The sequence below is a fragment of the Sebastes umbrosus genome, chromosome 10, assembly GCF_015220745.1.
Source record: "Sebastes umbrosus isolate fSebUmb1 chromosome 10, fSebUmb1.pri, whole genome shotgun sequence".
NCBI classification, from domain to species: domain Eukaryota; kingdom Metazoa; phylum Chordata; class Actinopteri; order Perciformes; family Sebastidae; genus Sebastes; species Sebastes umbrosus.
The window spans coordinates 9,166,346-9,185,273 of NC_051278.1; the positions used below are offsets into that span (position 1 = coordinate 9,166,346).

The window sequence follows — 18,928 nt, forward strand, 5'->3', positions numbered from 1 at the left end:
TTAGAATAACTACGGAAATGGCGTTACTTAAAAATATAAGTTACATAATAAATAAGTCGACGTTTGGGTTAAAATAACTACGGAAGGGGCGTCACTTAAGGACGGAAGTTACATGATAAATAAGTTAACGTTTGGGAAGTGTTGTCGCTCTTTAAAGTACTCTTTAAAGCCACTATGTGTACAGAAAATGTCTTTGACTTTGACGCCCCCTGGAGGTAGAATTCAAAAAGACACTATAGCTGACAGCCACATATATCTCCTGGGATTGTCTTATTTTTTTACAAATAAAAATGTATGCCATCACAATAATTTGAAAGATGCTGTAATCACATAAAAAAAATTCTTCCTAAAGCGGCTTTCAGAAAAAACAGCTTTCAAGCTAAACTTGCTGCTTCAGCTTTTACGGATAAACATTTTATATTAGCCTTTTAGTTTGTCCAATGAAAGATTTACCACACAATATAAAACAGACTAGATGCTGTTAGAGGCTGCCAATCTTCTTGGCGATGGTATTATTTATTTACAGTAATTACACTAATGGGTTAAAATGATTGTGGTGGTGATTCTTTGATGAAATGATCACACTGCAACTTTAAAGGCCTTCAGTGAGGGTCTATGGTTGGTGGTGCCGTGTAGTTTTAGATACTGCTGTGTGATATATAGTTTGTATCTGTGTGCAGATTTCTCAGCCTGTCAGTCAGACTGTTCTCTGACCTGTCTGGCTGAGTTGCGAGGTACTCCGGCTGCGTCTGGATGGCAGGATGGCGACAACACGTTGGCTGAGGCTCGAGCGCCGCTTCTTGATCCCGCTCCCCAGGCTCCCGAGCGCTGTGTCTGATTGGCTGCCGTCGGTGTGCTCCATGCCGTAGATCTCGCCGCTCACGCTGGTGCTCTTCATCATGTGGCGGCCCGTTGCGCGCATGGCCCTGCTGATCATCACACGTCACCCAAAACTAAGTTTGTTTTATATGAATTAATTAAATTCCTTTACTGAAAAGTAAATATGAATAATACACAAAGTTGTTGTCTAAGTGAGGTAGTATGTGTGAGTACCTGAAGCGTCCCCGGGGTCTCTCTGACTGGATGGACATGTAGCTGGTGCTACTGATGCGAGAGGCACTGCTGGTTCGAGAGATGGCTGACACGTCGCTGACATCACTGTCTGAGGACTTATGGGAAACGTTCTCACTGCTCCTCCTCTGGTCCTTGTAGAGCTGCAGGAAACACATATCACACAAATAACATATCATGTATATACTGCGTGTTAACACGTTAGCTATTCCAACTAAGGAATCCATTGGTACCAACCATGTCATAGGAGCTTGTGAAGGAGACTGAATAACTTCCGTCAAATTCAGATTTTATAACGGAATATAAAAGCTATTGTAAATCTGAAAATGGTCAAACCTGCTACTGTACATGCTTTCATCCATGTCACAGCATTACTGACACTTCCACATGTTTTAGTCAGTTTGTGCTGATACCGTCAGATTTAAATCATTTCACATTCAGTCAGATGGGGGACGGTGTAATGCATCACAAAGACAGCGCTGACATGATGCATACAGAAAAGTGAAACTAGTGGCATGTAGACATGTGTGAAAGTCAGGATATCGCCGTTAAACTGTCAGTTAGGGAGCGATAAACCAGCCAGCGTGGATTATACACTTCATGTATTTGAGGTGCGTTCTTCAGCGGCTGCCCAGTCGGAACCAATTCATTTTACTGAGTGTGGTCTTCACCATTACTGGAAGATAATTTATTACTTTCTTAGACAGTAAATGCAATTCACTGCGATGCACTTGAGCAACATTATGGCTCATGCTCTTTGGCTGGAACCCCTTATTGTCTCCGTCCATTCTCCTGATGAGTTAAAGTGAACTGTCAGGATAAATGAAGCCAAACATAATTAAACAAAATAAAGAGTTGTGGCCCACCTCCCGCTTGTTCTTGAGGGCTCGGTCCAGGTCCTGTTGGCTGGAGGTGGTGGTGGCAGCTGACGCCCGGTTGGAATGAACCCTCATCTGGAGCTGACGAACACACTCCTCTGCTACCAGGGCTACAAAAACACACACAAGAAATATAAGATGCTCAATAAACTTCCACTTAATCACACACTGCACTGAAAATTGACCCTATTTGCAGAACCTAAACATTTAGTGCTGAAAAAGCTGGACCCACTAACTCTGATGTCCCCTTTCAGCATGGATAGTAATCAACCTGTTTTCATTAATCTTGGTCTTTCAGGTCAAACAGCGAGTGTAATATTTCAGTAAATAGCAGCAACAGTTATAGGACATCATTATTTATTTATAACCCTATTTAACCAGGAAGTCCCTTGAGATTAAAATCTATTTTTCGAGGGAGACCTGGCCAAGATAGCACGCCATTACAACGTTATAAAAATTATAAAATATGTAATTTTACTGATGTACAATAAAATGACAACTTGTAGTTTTACACAGGGTTATTTGACGGACTATTTCTTGGCAGAGAGTAGTCACTTCTCAGAGTCTGTGTGAGGTTGCTAGGCAACCACTATATACTCCAGAAAGTGCCGTTAAGTTTTAAGTTTTTTTTTTTTTTTTTTAAATTAAGGATAACCGTAAATTTAGATTGTATGGACCCAGTAGGAGAGGTGAAATGCTGACCCCTATTTGTTTGGAGCATGTGGCCAGATCTTACAAATTGCACCTTTAAACCAAGATTCATATTGTTTTGCACTTAATGATAAACCATGTGCATTCTGAAGATGTGGGTGTGTGAGTTTGTGATAATAATAATGTCATAATGGCACTGCAGTCCTGTACTGTCGTCGTCAATGACAACTCATCCCTCACCTATAGACTTGTACCTGATTCAGTTTTACACACATAAAATCATCAACATGGTTACCTTGTTCTACGGTGCTGCTCTTGGGGGGAAGCTGTGGGAGTTGCCGTACTCTGCGGGCTGAGGAGGACGTCACTGAGGAGGAAAGAGACGCACCACCTTGGAGGTGGCCCCTAACACAAAATAATATGATAGTGAAGTAAACGAGAGGCGGGGAGAGATGGAGAGAAGATGAACAAAAGCAAGGAAGAAAAGAATGGGGATAAAAAAAGAGAGAGAAAATAAAATTAAAGTCAATCTGTTTGTGATCCGGGGCGTTCACACTGCAGCATCCGACACTTGCTGGTTGGAGATGTCTTGAGTTAATTGTGACATTACAAGAGGGTGAAATTCACCTGAAGGAACACAAAAACTGAGCCAAAAAAAAACAGCTTTTAACCAAAGGAACCTGCTGTCATTTCACATTTCTTGTCTTAAGATGTATAACATCAAATATAAAGTTGTATAAAAAAAATAAATGAAGTGACAGGAAAAGCATCAGTCGTGGAAATGAAAGAACAGCAACGATAGTTTAGTGAAAAATCTGTAGCAGCAACAACATATTCACAAAGTGAAGCAAAGTGAAGCTTGTTCAGGGGTTGATAGTGTAGTGAGGGATCCTGTTGCAGAAAGAGCAGCAAATAAAGATTTAGACAGAAGAACAGAGAGAGAAGGTGAAAGCCTTCAAGCACAAATCCCAGCATATCTGCCGACATCCATTCAATAGAATCCATTCTCACTAGTTATTCAGGTTTTCTCCATAATTAGTTTGTCAATTCCATGTGTTTTGTCATATCAATTGTACATTCTTAAAAAAAATAATATTTCCATTATTCCGTTAAGTATAAAAGGTTTAAAAATGTGGATATCATTGTTTTCTTTACATGGATACATCACCACCAGTTCTATTGTAACAAACTTCCAATCAAAATTGTCATTTTACTGGCCATCCACTGGCCGTTATACTCATAATAGGGCAAGATAATACAATTACTGCTGCTAAATTATTGAATTATGTAATAATTACAATTACAATTTTTCAGATGTTGCTTGAGGAATGTTGAAACAGACCAAAATATGCAAAATCGGGCATTTAACACTCAACAAAACACCTAACCAAACACTTACGCAACCGCTCAGAAATGACTAAACAATAACCTTCACACAACACGTACACGATAAATACACCAACACACAACAGCAGCAGCATCTGAGGCTGTGATATGGCAAAGACAGGTCACAGAAACACACACAAACACACACACACACAGGTACGAAGGAGTGAGAGAGCAGCCCTGTCTTGTTCCTCTCCACCACAGTATCTACTGTATTTATCAACTTCCTCTCTGTCAGACTGGGTTAGACTAGTGGAACTCATTCAAGGGGAATCCCCTTACCAAGGGGCCGCAGTGGGGCCTTCTTTCCTCTGGAGCCCCTTAAGATGGAGGTGGGCTTGATTCTGGTACACACACACACACACACATACACACACACACGTTCGTACAGTCACACGAGTGCCATACAAACCCAAAGCCCCCGCAACACAGTGTGGAAGCAGCAGCATGCAGGAACAAAAAACGTGAAGAAAGATGGGGGGGTCGAGGAAAAATTGGAAGAAAAAAAAGCAACAGAATACAAATAAATAATAAGTCATCCAAAATCATGTGACATTCAAGTGAAATGTTAGATGGATTGACATTAAATTTGGTACGGACAGGACCTCATATCTCCTACAAGATGAAGCGTAATAACTTTTCATATTAACACTCCCACGATGTCAACATTTTAATTTGCCCAATACTTTTAATACTCTAACTAAATATCTGCAAAACTAACGACATTCCCATCAAACTAAAATGTTCTTTGTGTTTAATGCTACTATAATTCACAAATATTACAGCATGTTAACATTGATATTAGTATTTAGCACCACTGTGCCACTTCAGGACGGCCTCACAGAGCTGCTAGCATGCCTGTAGAGAAATTTAAGATGGTCACTGTACGACACTATACTACTATTACTATATGATACTAATGACCATAATTTGGCTGAATTTTATCTGGGTATGAACTAAATACCTCAAGATACATAAACGTATGTTCCATGTCTATTACAGCCATATCTTCTGATTTTAAAATGCCGTCCAGAACGATAATTAAATTACAGAGGAGCCCAGTGAATATTTCATTCCCCACCTCCCTCTGTAATGTTAATCCTGCACAAATGGGGTTTGAAACTAACGTAAGAAAAGATTGCTTCTTCCAAAAAAAAAGCTACCAGCAATAGAGTTTTTTTTTTTAAGTTGGTTGCGTAATTTCCAGCTCCCATCAATGACCTCCTACACTCTACTGTCTGACATGTGCTGAGCCTACAGTACATGCCTTACCTGCCTCTGTCAGCGAGCTTCCTGCCAAGAGTCTGACACTCGGGTATCTCCAGGGTCCGAGGCTGCCTGGAGAATGGTGGATGAGCAAAGGGAACAATACACAAAAGAAAAAAAAAAGAGATGGATGGATGGATGAGAGGATGAGAGGATGGAAGAGAGCATGATGGAGGAGACATCATTTAGATTTAGAGGAGTCTGACTGTGTCAGGGGGGGGGGGCTGTCATTGGCCTTATAAGTTTATGATCTGGAAAACAGGAAATAGGAGGCATGCTGTGATGGATGATGTGATTGTGATATGAATAAGGGGTGTCACACACTCGTGCTTCATCTCTAAGTCTGCCCGTGTGTGTGTGTGCACGCAAGTGTGTGTGTGTGTGTGTGTGTGTGTGTGTGTGTGTACCTCTTCTTTGTACTGAGGTGAATAAAAGTCTCTTGAGTAGGAAGTAGCATCCATATTCTCCATTCATGGACATGAAGATGACAAGGATGATACATGCACCGCCACACACACACACACACACACACACACACGAACACACACAGTCACACTTCTGATATGAATTATGGACATCATGAATTCGAAGTCATTGCTGAGCACTAAGCCTTGAAAAAGAGAGGCTTCTTAAAGACTGAGAGGAGAAGGCGAGCACACAGAAGCTGCAGATGCAATTCCCAGAACAAAAAGTACACTCGGAAAGACTGCAGGAAGCAAAGTCAACAAGGCAGGAGTTCACACCATGACCAGTACAAACTACTGAGTTCAAGAGAGAACAAACTGAGAACTAAAAACCGCGAAGGAAGGATAGAAAAGCAACAGGACAAAACTTCGGCAACAACAACCACGACTAGGGACGAAAACTATCGCTGTGATTCTGCAACAAATTACAAAACCAGGAAAACACCACCCACAAGCTGAGAAACCATACAAGCAACCCTTTACACAATGTGAGTGACACGGTATGAAACAAAGAAGAACTTGTCTAGGCCTACGGGACACTGAGTTTGACAAGTTCTACATTGTACATCATGTTCACTCTCACTGTGTCCAGCTCACTGACCACGAACCAGAAGGTTAGCAATAGGAAGTTAAGTTGCAAAAACTCAAGAAAAGTTTGTGATTTTGACCTTGTATTTGTAAAAAAAAATTAAATAAAAAAAAAGCAACTGTGACTGCGGCTATTATTGGTTTCAAGAAAATAACAATTTCAGGTTTAAGCAAGTTTAAAGTAATAGTTTTACATTTTGGGATAAACGGCGTCCCCCATTGGTTTGTGTTTGAGTTTGGCATTTTTGCCGTCACCATCTTGGTTTTTGCAACCAGAAGTGACACGAGAGGGTGGAGCTATGTACAACAGAACACTGAATAAGAGTTTTTAGGCGACCAAAAGGTTACAATTAACTTTTATGAACTGAAAACACACTGTGAAAGGGTTAAAGTTGTAAGACGAAAACACGGACAAGTGCGAGAGCGGACAACGTCGTGGTAGCTACCTGTCAATCACAAGGTTGTCACACCCTAATATATACTTATGTTCATACAGCTTTATGGTCTATTTGACTCTAAATGAACATCATGCTGTATTGAAGAAGACTTGAAATTAGTGATTGAGACCATAAACTCATGTTTACAATGTTTACTGAGGTAATAAATCAAGTGAGAAGTAGGCTCATTTTCTCATAGACTTCTATACAATCAGACTTCTTTTTGCAACCAGAGGATTCGCCCCCTGCTGGCTATTAGAAAGAATGCAAGTTTTAAGGCGCTTCCACATTGGCTTCACTTTTCAGACCCCAGAGTTACCCGCTGTATTCAACGGAAACTCTCAGCAAGTAAGTGAAAAAATCGTATTCCCCAAAATGTTGAACTGTTTCTTTAAAGGCATTTGAAAATTTGAACATCAGCCAATTAACTACTGTACTAAATTTGTCTAAAATAAGTTAAATAGTTAAATTATACTTACACAAGATAAAATCACTCACTTTTTCAGAGTAGAAAGAGTTGGCATAGTTTAGGTTGCGAATTCGCTACCAGCTAATCAGAAATATCACAATTCAGCAAGAGGTTAGTGCTAGCTGCAAATACGAGGTAGAGCTTGACATCTGCCTGAACCTAATAAGACCCAACTGAGGACTTCAGTCGGTTCCTTACAATACTGAAAACAAACTTGGGAATTGGTGACATACTGGGTGGTGATTTGCCTTGTAAAAAGCCTTTCTCCTTTTATCATAATTCAACTAAACACTTTGGGGTTTGGTTGGTAATGGCATCAGATTTTAAGGCATTAGTCAAGCTCTAAGAGGAAGCGGCCGGGGGTCCACACAAGGGTACCTGTCATCTTCAGGGGACGCATGTTGTATAAGAATCCTGGGACTGGCCGGACGTCTCCGGGGCAGGGAATGGGACAAAGATTTTCTATGTGTACACATACAAAATATATCACCCATATGACCAAATCAGCAAGCCATTACAAAAATCAGAAAGCCATGCTATTCCATTAGTGGGTATGTACCTAGTGAGTCTCTTTGTGCCTGACATGACCAAGGAGATCGTGTTCTCGGTTCGCTTTGTTTGTCTGTTTGTCAGCAGGATTACAGAAAATTTGCTGGATTAATTTTCATGAAACTTGGTGGAAGGGTGTAGCATGGAGCATGGAGCGGATGCGCATCACTGGGTGAATACACAAATAATTTTTCACTTTTGTTAACATCGCAAGACAGGGCACGGCTTTCGCAGAGGTCTGCGCTCTCTGAAGGCCCTTCTAGTTACCGCCGCCAAGGCAGCCTTGTCTCCTAAAGATTACGTTCCCATACGACTAAACTCAATTCTCATTTACGTATTGAAGGAAACGTATTTTGTCACGGATCGATTTGACATATCACAAATACGTTTTTTAACGTTTGTCCGTAGCAGGTGACATCGAGCGACACACAGAGTAGTTGATTCAATATACTGAGCAACCGTTGATGAAATTTACATTGGTATAATGATGAGTATAACAAGCGATAAAGTCCACTACTAGCGGGCGGGAAGGGCGGCGGATGGGTCCAATAACCATCGGACTTTCCCCCTGGAGACCGCTATTTGTGTCCCATGTGACATATAGTAATTTTAAGCCAAACCATGATGTTTTGTTTTTACTAAACCTAAACACAGTACTTTTGTTGCGTTTTTGTTGTTTTGTTTTGTTTCAATTTAAAACGTTAACCATATGTTTAAAACTGTTTAAAACTGCGACCGTAATCCGGGACAAAATACGCTTCCCTCAAAATGTAATTGAGAATGCAGTTTAGTTGTATAAGAACATACTTCTGTGGGAGACAGGGTTGACCAAGGAGGTCATGTTTTCGGTTCGGTTTGTTTGTCCGTCAGCACGATTATGGAAAAAAACTACTGGCTTGATTTTTTATGAATCTTGGTGGAAGGGTGAAGCATGGGCCAAGGAAGAACCAATTACATTTTGGAGCGGATCTGAATCACGAAAAGGATACCCAAATTATTTCTCACTTTTCGTTGACATCGGTAGACGGGGCATGGCCTTGGAGAGTGTCCTTCTAGTTATTTCTAGATTTGTTGCCAACAAAACACCATTATCATCATTTTTTATACTGTAGTCACACTACGGAGGTATCAGTTCACGGCCTGCGTGGACAGAGGGGAAGACTACAGAGGCCCACAACTCTTTCAACATACATATAGCATGTGAGTATTTTAATAAAATAAACTTGAATAAATTGGAAACTATCCTTCAAAGTCATTTAATTTGTGGATGATGGTTGACCAAGAAAGCAGCAATGGCACCAGAAATCTCTGGATCAAACAGGACAGCTGGTCTTATTCAGTCTTAATAAAAACACACTGGTGATTGTTATGCTGGTTATTATAAAGGAGTGAAGCTAACAAATTAGATGCATGAGAGGTTGAAGCGTCGGGACGATGTGAGGGTAAAGTAGGCAGGTTGGTGAAGTGATTCATCTTTAGATTAGGTAAAGTGTACAAGAGGAGGTGCACCGATTCTGTTGTCTGGGTGCCAATCTTTGATGACGGTTTTTAGATGGTGATAGTTCAATGATATGAAATTTGGCAAAATCTTTAAGCAATTGAACATATAAAAGTATTACTATTTGATCCTTGCTAGCGCATGATCTAGTTTTAGAAAATCGTTGCACCTTCATACACAACTTGCGGATTGTGGCAAAACATGGTAGCTGCTGGGTGAATAACAGAGTGGTGCACAGCGATGGGGGGTCTGGGTAGCGTGAGGAAGGGGGGAAGCGTAATCTTCAGCTAGTGTAGGACCATTCAGAAGGGAAAGAACTACAAAGACCAGGAAAAGGTAGAGGATGAGACACTACTGGAGCACTACAGGAGGGGGGTGTCGGGGACAGAGGCTGGTACCTTTCAGTCTCTGATGAGGGGGCATGATTGTCTGGGGTCAGACAGTTGGCGCTAGCGCTCCTAACCCTGTCCAGAGAAGGCTGCAGATCACTAGAGGCACCACAGCACAACATGCCATCCAATGGAGGAGGAGGAGACAGGAGGAGAGGACAGAAACAAACACAAAGAGAAAAACAATGGACAAACAGAAAAAAATGTTTTAAAAGAAAGTCCGGTTAGATTCCCAAAATCATAATGCTAGAATAAACCATGACTGGCTGGCTGGCGTAGGGATGGGAGTGTCTCTATCATGGTTGTCATGGAGATGGGGTATAGTGGAAATGTGTTTTTTGATTGCAAAGGATGGAATGCTCTCTGCACTTCTCTCCCAACGCTCATATGTTTAGCCAATAATAATAATAATAATCTGTACGCATGTATGTGTGTTCTTACCTAACGGTCACCTCATCTGTGAACATTACAACGCGCTGTGTGGTGGAGCAGTGCGTTGCCGTGACCACGTGCGATCCCACGACAGAGCTTATCTTTCGACATGCAGGCAGCGTGGAACTAGTCACAAGATGGAAATTTCAAGAAACAGCATGCATTGGCAAAATGAAACAAAATAAAGCAAAGAAAGCTCAGATTGGAAACGAATCTGTGAAGCTCCTGCTGCGGTGGGAAATACTCACATAAAAAAGGAAGTTTGGCAGATATCCTAACTCTAATATTGGAGATGATCAACATTTACTACAATAAAAAGGATAATGTGCTTCTCCACAGGTTGAGGTAAAATTCACACTGGCACCAGGAAATGTGTAAAGGCCTCAGTATGCTTCAAACAAAGTGCTTGAATTGTCGAACAGTTTCTGAAAGACCTTTTCCAACATAGGACACCGGACCATTTTTGTTAATCTCTGAAACAGAACATTGGCTAGGTGTGCGGCGGCGTTAAAGTAGGCAGGGTTTGAACTTCTCTCTCAAGCATTCTTTAACCAACTACTGTACTTCTGTCATTTTTTGAGTTGTTCTTTGAGGTCCTTCATCCTTCCTCTGAGAAAAGACTCTCCGAATGTGCGCAAAGTTATCCCCATTTCATTGCGTCAAGACTACAAATGCACGCAAAAAAAATAACGGAATTCTTGGAGAGAGATTGGAGGCAGTGTGATTCAGCCAAGAAGAGGCTATGATGGCAGACGTTTTGGACGAACTTATTTTGGGCAGCCCTGTTTCCGGAAGTAAAAGTGTCATTCATTTTCTCCTGAGACAGTTATCAGGTGACTCATAGTTGGAGCACTTCCTCGGATTGAATGGGCACGAAACTCTTCCAGTTGAATCAATTAGTACAAAAGACAAACACCCGCATTAGAAAATAATGTTGTTCTTTGATAAAAAGTGTATAAGCCTTTGTAAACGCAACTTTAACGTAAATGTAAACTTAGACTCACAGAGTGCACTTGTGGCAAGAAACATCCAATCACCAAGCTAACAATTGTGTTACATACTGCATACTGCATGGCAACAGAGGGCAGAAGCAAAAGATTAAAATACAATCTGTTGCTTCAATGAATTCACTTTTGGATTCTGGGTCAGTTTTAGATGATTTCAGCAAATATGGCAGCGTGTTTGTACAACGACAAAGTGTTTTGAACTTGCTACAGCTCTGTTTCGTCCATAGACTGTATATAAGAAGCGAACGTAGTCACCGTGACGTCACCCATTGGTTTGTGGACTGCCGTTTTGAAGCCTCGAGTTTGGCATTTTGGCCGTCGCCATCCTGTTTTTTTTGCAGTGACACGAGAGGGTGGAGCTAAGTACAACCGAACACTGCACAAGACATTTTTAGGCGAACAAAATGTTACAATTAACTTCCATGTAGTATCTACAGTATAGCTGTGCCATGACAAACTGACACAGAAAACGTGGTTTCTCAGAAATGATGTCCTGTGTTTCTATTTTCCGTGACATTGAGGACATTGTTTAAAGAAAAATTTGTATGAACACTGTTCGTTTGAAGCACACTGAGCCCTTACCTGTGGACTTACCTGTTTGTGTGTTTGTGGATACCGTTGAACAAAAGGGGCATCTTAGGTGGCAGTGTGTTATTGTGCCTAGTAGATCTCCTGATGTTAGCATGCATGCAGCAGACAGAAGTAGGAAAATGGGAGGAATGGGTGGAAGAGGAGAAAAAAAAAACAAGTCTGTGGGACTGTTTGCACAACAGACAGAAAGTTTTGTAGGTCAAAAAAGGTGTCGACTTATCCAGTGATTTTATGCACTACGTCGTATGTTAATAAGCTTATTTGAAGATGTGTTGTTCAAAGAGATTTTGCTCATAAGCTGATTTATCAAATTTCATGTTTCAGGACTGTCAGTTATGTCTTTAAAACAGTCATATTGTTTCTAAACAGTGCATTCCTATCAAAATCACTGGCTAAGCCTGTAGGTTTTTGCGGTGTAAGCAAGTAGAACTACAGCACTGCATGACAGGCGTACAAGCATCAAAAGCCGGCTCTCATCTCTACTGACACGCTTAAAAACACCCTCCAAGTTCACACAGAAAACGTTGCCAGCGTATTATGTTTCTATCTGAGAGGTATGGTTGTAAAAGGAGACGCCTCTGATGAGATGTGTTCTTAAGCGTGTAACTTACCTCTTTGACTGTGTGAAATCAAATAGATATCTGAGACCCATGTGGGCGTAACTACGGTACATGTGATTGGCAAATTATAAACTGTACTAGGATTCTGGATATGAGAACAGAGTGCAGAAACAAGACCTGCAGAGAGACGTGGTTGTAGAGTAGTAGCATGCTAAGAATGAGATGGTCTGAATGCATGCATGGTCCTGTAGTGTCCTCTTGTGGATCTGAGGCAGCAGTACAACTAAATAATCAGCTCTTTGGGCTTCCTGTCCTCAGTCTGATCTACCTAACCTCTGCTACCTCCACATTACCCAAAATTATAGGGAATATGATAAATCATTGTCAAGTTAAATCTGTGATCATAGTCTGTATTTTTGTTTCTGTCAGCAAACCACATGAAAAGACCAAAAAAACAACCTTGAATGTATCCTGCTAACAAGTATTGTGTGTGCATCCAAAGCCTGATATGTTATTCCTTCGTGCCATAGAGCAACATTGGTGTCCAAAAACTATTAAAAACACATCAATGACTATGTTTACATGCACAAAATATTCCCACTAAGCTGTGTCCACATGTCTGAAAATGCTCCATTCGGAATAAGGCCTAATTCTGAATATCTAAACAGAATATGCTGTTTACACGACCCGTATCAAATATGGAATAATAGTGGAATATTAGTGTGCATGTAAACATAGTCAGTGGATTAATCCGAAAAATAGTCCCCAACAAATGCACTTTTTTCCTCCTGTTTGAGTCATGTATTGAGAGACAATGTAGACAATGTAGGTATTTTTTTCATGGGATTTGTTGACAATAACAAAATTATTGCCATCCTTATCTTTTCAGTCCAGTCCACAATTTTATTTCTACTCTTGTGTGTGTTTTTAAGTGACTTCTTTTTTGCATTGGAAAAAAGATATTGTAACTATTATTTTCTGTATATATTTTAAATGACAAATAATTTACTTTTACAACACTTATTTAAGTTTTACAGCAAATTAAAAGATCCTCGATTTCAGTCGGGTATTTTCTCGCTCTTTCATTCTCGGTGATGGATTTACAATCTGATAAAAAACACTACGCACATACAACTACAACTGATCCAGAACCAAAAAGCCAGAAACCAAAAATGTAAACAATATGTCGTGATTGGCCAGTTTACCTGGTGTGGAGGCACTCGGCACTTTTGCCTCGCATTGACTGGTGGATCATGATGACCTCACTGTGGTTACCATGGGGATGGATGACACATTAGGAAATCAACAACAGTCAAAAAACCAGAAGAGCAGAAGGAGAAGAGGGTGAATAGGAAAGAGAAGCTGCCGCTGATTGCTATACACACGACACACACACACACACACTCAGAAATGCCACAGATTTTTGCAACCAAAGCCGTTTTGTCTAAACTGTTCTGAAGTCACTTTATACAATATGAGAATCAACGGAGAGCGCCGTTCGAAGCCCAAAGAAAACAGCCACAAAAAAAGGGAAATTCGGTGAAAGAAAAGTCAGAAAAACTAAATCAGGAGATATTTTTTAAAATGATAAAAAAAAGGTTTTAACCTGTTTGATGAAATAAAGTTTTAGAAAATCTCATGACAGGCGTTCACACTGACATGTAAAAACAGAATCAAGCAGTCACACTGTTGCGCACACATATAAGCGGTCAATGCCACACACAAAAAAACATACTGTCGGAGAATCTTTTTGTTTTGTTTGCCAACCAAGCAACTCTGATGACATCTATAGTTTCATTCAGTGGTTCTCAAACTTTTTCTGTCATTCCCACTTTGGAAGAAGAAATATTTTAAGTTGAAGTTAGCATGGTTGTTTCTTATAGTTTATTTAGTCGGTAGTCCTAGTATGTTAAATAGGTTGATAGGATGAAAGTTTAACTTCATCAAACCAATTTTCTATTGACGTGACTGGATGTAATGTTTCTAAATGTCTTCTTAATTTGTTGGGTCTCATACCGTCAGCTGCCAGAGTTTTCAGTCATAAAATACACACTGGTCTCTCCTCATCTCCCATCACCTTCATTATTATTTATATTTATATAAATGTAATTTATGGTGCTGTTGGATTGCTGCTAGACCGCCCCGTAACAGGTGCGTGCCGGAGAGAAAAGTTTTTGTTTTTGAAAGACTAAACAACAAAAAATATGGATTGAAGCAGAATATTTTGTTAGATAAAAACATGTAGTGAATTTTGGAAATAATAAGATCTCTGTATCTGTAAGTTTAATCATAATTAGAATGTCAACGTTGTGAATGAAGCTTCGAACTACTCCGTTCAGCCCTACTTCGTATCATTTACTTTTGACTACCGTCAGATGAGCATGTTGTCTTGTTCGTCTCCCAAGCGTCATCTGATTTTCTTCTCGTCTCTGTCAAATATCTGTCCATTCTGTAAACCTACAGACTACCTGTCTGAATAAACACCATTGCTACCACAGATGTATAAAGATATGATTTGTTTACTGTTCCGCCGTGAAAAAGATTCCGACGTCAAGACATTAATTGCGCATCGCATTTTCCTCTGAACCTGCTCACCCCACCTGTCATGCCTCTGCATCCCACTAGTAGGGCGCGCACCACAGTTTGAGAACCACTGGTCTAATTACATATATTACAAGCGGTGCTCACACACAGAGGCACTCACCTGTCATCCAGGTACTCCTCCTCCTGGTGGCGACCTCTGGCAGGGTCGTAGTAGCGGGTCGGAGAACGAGAACGACGAGCGTGAGGAAGCTCATCATCCAGACTCCTGAAAGGATAGAAGGGAAGGAAGGAAGGAAGGAAGGAATGTCAGGTTAGTGGTCAGGCGGTATTGCAGCAGACTCTTGGCGGGGCTCATTTGGCTCGGCCAGTAAAAGCAGAGCTGGCAGCACTGTGTGTTCTGCATCAGACAGACATTTCATTAGTAGATGGACTCTGTTTGCTGGCTTCCAACAAACTCTCTCATTCTCTCTCTCCCTCTACCACGTTGCTTTTACTTCTTATAGGTGACCAATGTCTTCCCCCCAGGTATCGGGCCACGCTGCCAACCTCTGAGGACTAACAGTTGATAATAAATTGCGTAAAATATGTATTATATTTGGCTAAAATATGACCATTTGGAGCATGCTAAAGAGATAAATGGGCCGTAAAGGAGTGGATTATGCATGCATAAACTTGTCACTGTTGGAATTCATTGCAACCACTGACCCTGACGCTGACCATAGCTTCCACTCTGTATGAAGGATAAAATGTTTTACAGCCAATTTTCAAGCTTATAGATTAGAAGATTTGGGAGTATATCTCTTTAAATACCCCTAGCTCTGTGTTTGACTGATTAATGCCTCATAATATCTCGTAGTAAAACAGTTCAACTCTAAAGTCTCATCCTTTAACCCTCACCTCTGGGCGGGAACGTTGGGCGGCCGCGACCGGATTCGTCCCTGCTCCTCGCGGTGCGGGGACACCGAGCGGGAACGTATGTGATGGGCGGGCGTCCTCTGCTGGTCCGGCACCTCCAGGGTAGACGCGGACTCCCGCTGCCTCTCCCTGCCACGCCCATCTGCTACTGGGTGGGAACGGCAACGCACACACACATATAAACACACACTCATAAGTAAATGTAAATGCTCAGAAGTGAATGTAAATATGTCATAAACAGAAGGAACTCTGGTAGTTCTCAGCGTCGGCCTTCGCAGCCCTGATCCACAGTTGTTAAATCTAAAATGACCTCTACAATTACACATTAGAATATGAATTATCGTTATCCAGACACCCAAAATCATCAAAAAGTAGAAAACTATAAAGTAAAGTATATAATTTCCCTACATTTTTTGTGAAATCAAACCATTTTTTTAATCTATTTATGGAAGCAAAAGTCCTTCAATGTATTTATATTCAGTAATTAATTATCTCTCTATATGGACGAATCTGGCGAACGAGTGACTCTACTGCTTGCTAACCGTGTTCACTGGTGACTTTCAGCCGACTGCATCTGTGGTTGCTCGTAGTAACTTACGTAAATGGTTGGAGTAGATAATAAACACAGATGAATATGTATTTAAAATGGATTAAAGTCCAATTGAAGGCTTTTACGAGGACACGGCTGCCGTCACTACGAGCAACCACGACGCATTCGGTTGAGAGTCACCAGTTAACACGGTTAGCAGACACTTTGTACGTGTTCTGTTTGTGATGCCGACAGATTAATGATGTTTACTTTGTGGTCATTAGGTCCCAAACTCCTAGATATCGTTGTCAAAAGTAACGTTACATAGAAAGTAAAGGTAAAAGTAGAAAATTGTACACTTCTTAGGACAGCTAGCATTCATACGTGTGCGTATTGTAGGGAGATGCCACCGCAGTAACAGCCACTTGTTTACTTCTGGTATTTTCTTTGGAATCATGGGTTTGGACTGCGTAGAGATCATGGTAATAGGCCTAGCAACGTCTTAGCATGGAGCCTGATACCACTGAACATACTGTACAGCAACTACAACAGGACAGTCTGTCTCAAGGATACACACTATTTAAAGATTAGCCTAATAATAGAACCGCAGCTGGCTATTGTTCAGTACTGTGTCCTGTATTTTTGAAATGTAGTGCAAAAAAAAAACTTTCTTTTGTGGTGCAGCAGAACAATCTCTGAAGATAAAAATATAAACAGAGAGACTGATCAGCCTTGAAGGGATCTGTGGGGCTGTGTCAGGCTTTGTTGTGGTCCCATGGTCACTGATTTCATTTCCAAAAGAACAGCACCTCACAGCTCACAGTGGGCCATTAGTTTTGCTTTGGAAAGTGCTACCAAGGTTTTTCTTTTATTCCTACCATGCATGGAAATTAAAAGAAAAAAGTTGGTCAAAGTTGGTGTATTTTTTTCCATCCCCTTCTGTCTCTCTTTTTAACTTGGGTACTCATTAACAAGAAACACAGATACATAGTAGGGTTCGACTGATATAGCGAGGTGATACCATGAGCTGATCTTTGAATTTGATCAATTTAAAGGGATAGTTTGGATGTTTTGAATTGGTATATATGTATGAGGTGCTTATTAATAGTCAGTGTATTACCTACAGTATATGGCAGTCGGCACGCCCCCAGTTTGGAGAAACAGACAGGAGTGCCGACACGGAAGCAAAGCAAAGTACTGCTGTGGACGGGGCCGGCAGCAAAACGTAATTTAGCCACCTAAAAGAAAGGACCACCTAAAAATATCAATATCAGTTTAAGTGTACGCTACCTTGCCGTCATACAGCCCTTTCTAATGAGGAACTGAAGCCGTTATATCCAAACTCACCAGACTCCATTGACAAAAACAGTAATTTTACCTCGCAGAACACAAGAGTTGCTGGTCTACCGCTGCTTCGATCGGTTAGTTTGTTTTTTGTTATTGTGTGACTTTGGTATTTTAAAGGGTTAGTTTGGATTCCCCAAAGTCACACAATAACACAAATAAATTAACCCATCGAGGCAGCGGTAGACCAGCAACCCCCATGTTCTGCAAGGTAAAATTTCTGTTTTTATCATTGGAGTCTGGCGGCTTTGAAGAGATCATAGTTGGATACAACAGCTTCAGTTCACTGGTAAAGCAGTGAACATATTCTAAATATAGTGTAAACTTAAAGTGATACAGATTTATTTTGGTTGGCCTTTCTCGTAGGGGGCTAAAATACGTTTTGCTGCCGGCCTCGTCCACAGCAGTACATTGCTTTGCTTTCATGTGTTTCCTGTTTGTTTCTCCAAACTGGGGGCGTGCCAACCGTCATCTACTGTAGGTAATACACTGACTATGAATAAGCACCTCATACAACCCCACTTCGAAACACCCGAACTATCCCTTTAATGTCATTTAATGTAAAAAATTATATACTTTTTAAATATAATGAAAAGGTACTAAATCCTGGAAATAAATAACAATAATACAACTTTTTTCTCCCATACTTGTGTGGCATGTGATCAAAATGTTAGATAATCAATTCAGATAATTTAGATTATCCTTATCATCAGAGAAATATGCAATCAATCAATCCATATCAATAAATCTATATATACCAGTCCAACCCTAACATACAGAGACAAACACTTAAGACAGACATTTACAGTATACAGTTGTACTCTAATACACACACAAACAAAAGGCGAAGTGTTTCAACATAATCATTTATATTTCAGATCCATTTCAGAGCTGAAGCAGAACCATGCCTGAGTGGTGCATGGAGCCTGGACGGTTTCTCCCCATGCCAACATGTAGTCTATGACATGATAGTGTTTCCCATACACATGATTTATTTGTGGTCAAACTGTTATATCAAATTATTTATCAATGATTTTTTTTTAATTCAATTCTTATTTTTAATACTATTTCAAGTAATTTTGCAGAGAATATTTTAAAATAATAGCAAAAGGAAGAAATATTTGATGAAGACTTAAAGGTCAGTTTACATTCAAAGTCAACATTAATGACGGTTTCTAGATTAGTTTCAATACAATAGAACAATTTTCCAAATCTAAATTTAGCTTCTCTTTAGTTTCTGTCAGCTGGTGTAACCTTTGCTTACAAGTGAAAGGGCTGCTTGTCGCGTATGGGATACATTTTGGCACAAAACTTATTCCATACGCAAATGAAAAGTAATGCATACACCTGTTCCAGCCAA

General features: G+C 40.5%; 1 protein-coding gene across 12 annotated transcripts in view; it reads right to left on the reverse strand.

Moving 5' to 3' along the window:
* Nucleotides 1-18,928, reverse strand: part of LOC119495401 (regulating synaptic membrane exocytosis protein 1-like) — a 103,359-nt gene that overhangs the window by 7,427 nt on the left and 77,004 nt on the right. For 3 of the 12 annotated variants that reach the window (XM_037781803.1, XM_037781805.1, XM_037781804.1), the window contains 13 exons: nt 15,678-15,843; nt 14,941-15,045; nt 13,442-13,501; nt 11,680-11,757; nt 10,088-10,204; nt 9,656-9,745; nt 7,589-7,672; nt 5,660-5,716; nt 5,259-5,324; nt 2,896-3,005; nt 1,938-2,059; nt 1,054-1,214; nt 715-929 (listed from right to left, as the gene is read on the reverse strand). In XM_037781803.1, coding sequence (XP_037637731.1) covers nt 715-929; nt 1,054-1,214; nt 1,938-2,059; nt 2,896-3,005; nt 5,259-5,324; nt 5,660-5,716; nt 7,589-7,672; nt 9,656-9,745; nt 10,088-10,204; nt 11,680-11,757; nt 13,442-13,501; nt 14,941-15,045; nt 15,678-15,843 — 1,431 coding nt within the window. The remainder of the gene's footprint in view (nt 1-714; nt 930-1,053; nt 1,215-1,937; nt 2,060-2,895; nt 3,006-5,258; nt 5,325-5,659; nt 5,717-7,588; nt 7,673-9,655; nt 9,746-10,087; nt 10,205-11,679; nt 11,758-13,441; nt 13,502-14,940; nt 15,046-15,677; nt 15,844-18,928) is intronic. The other 9 variants (XM_037781809.1, XM_037781813.1, XM_037781810.1 and 6 more) reach the window with 7 other exon arrangements.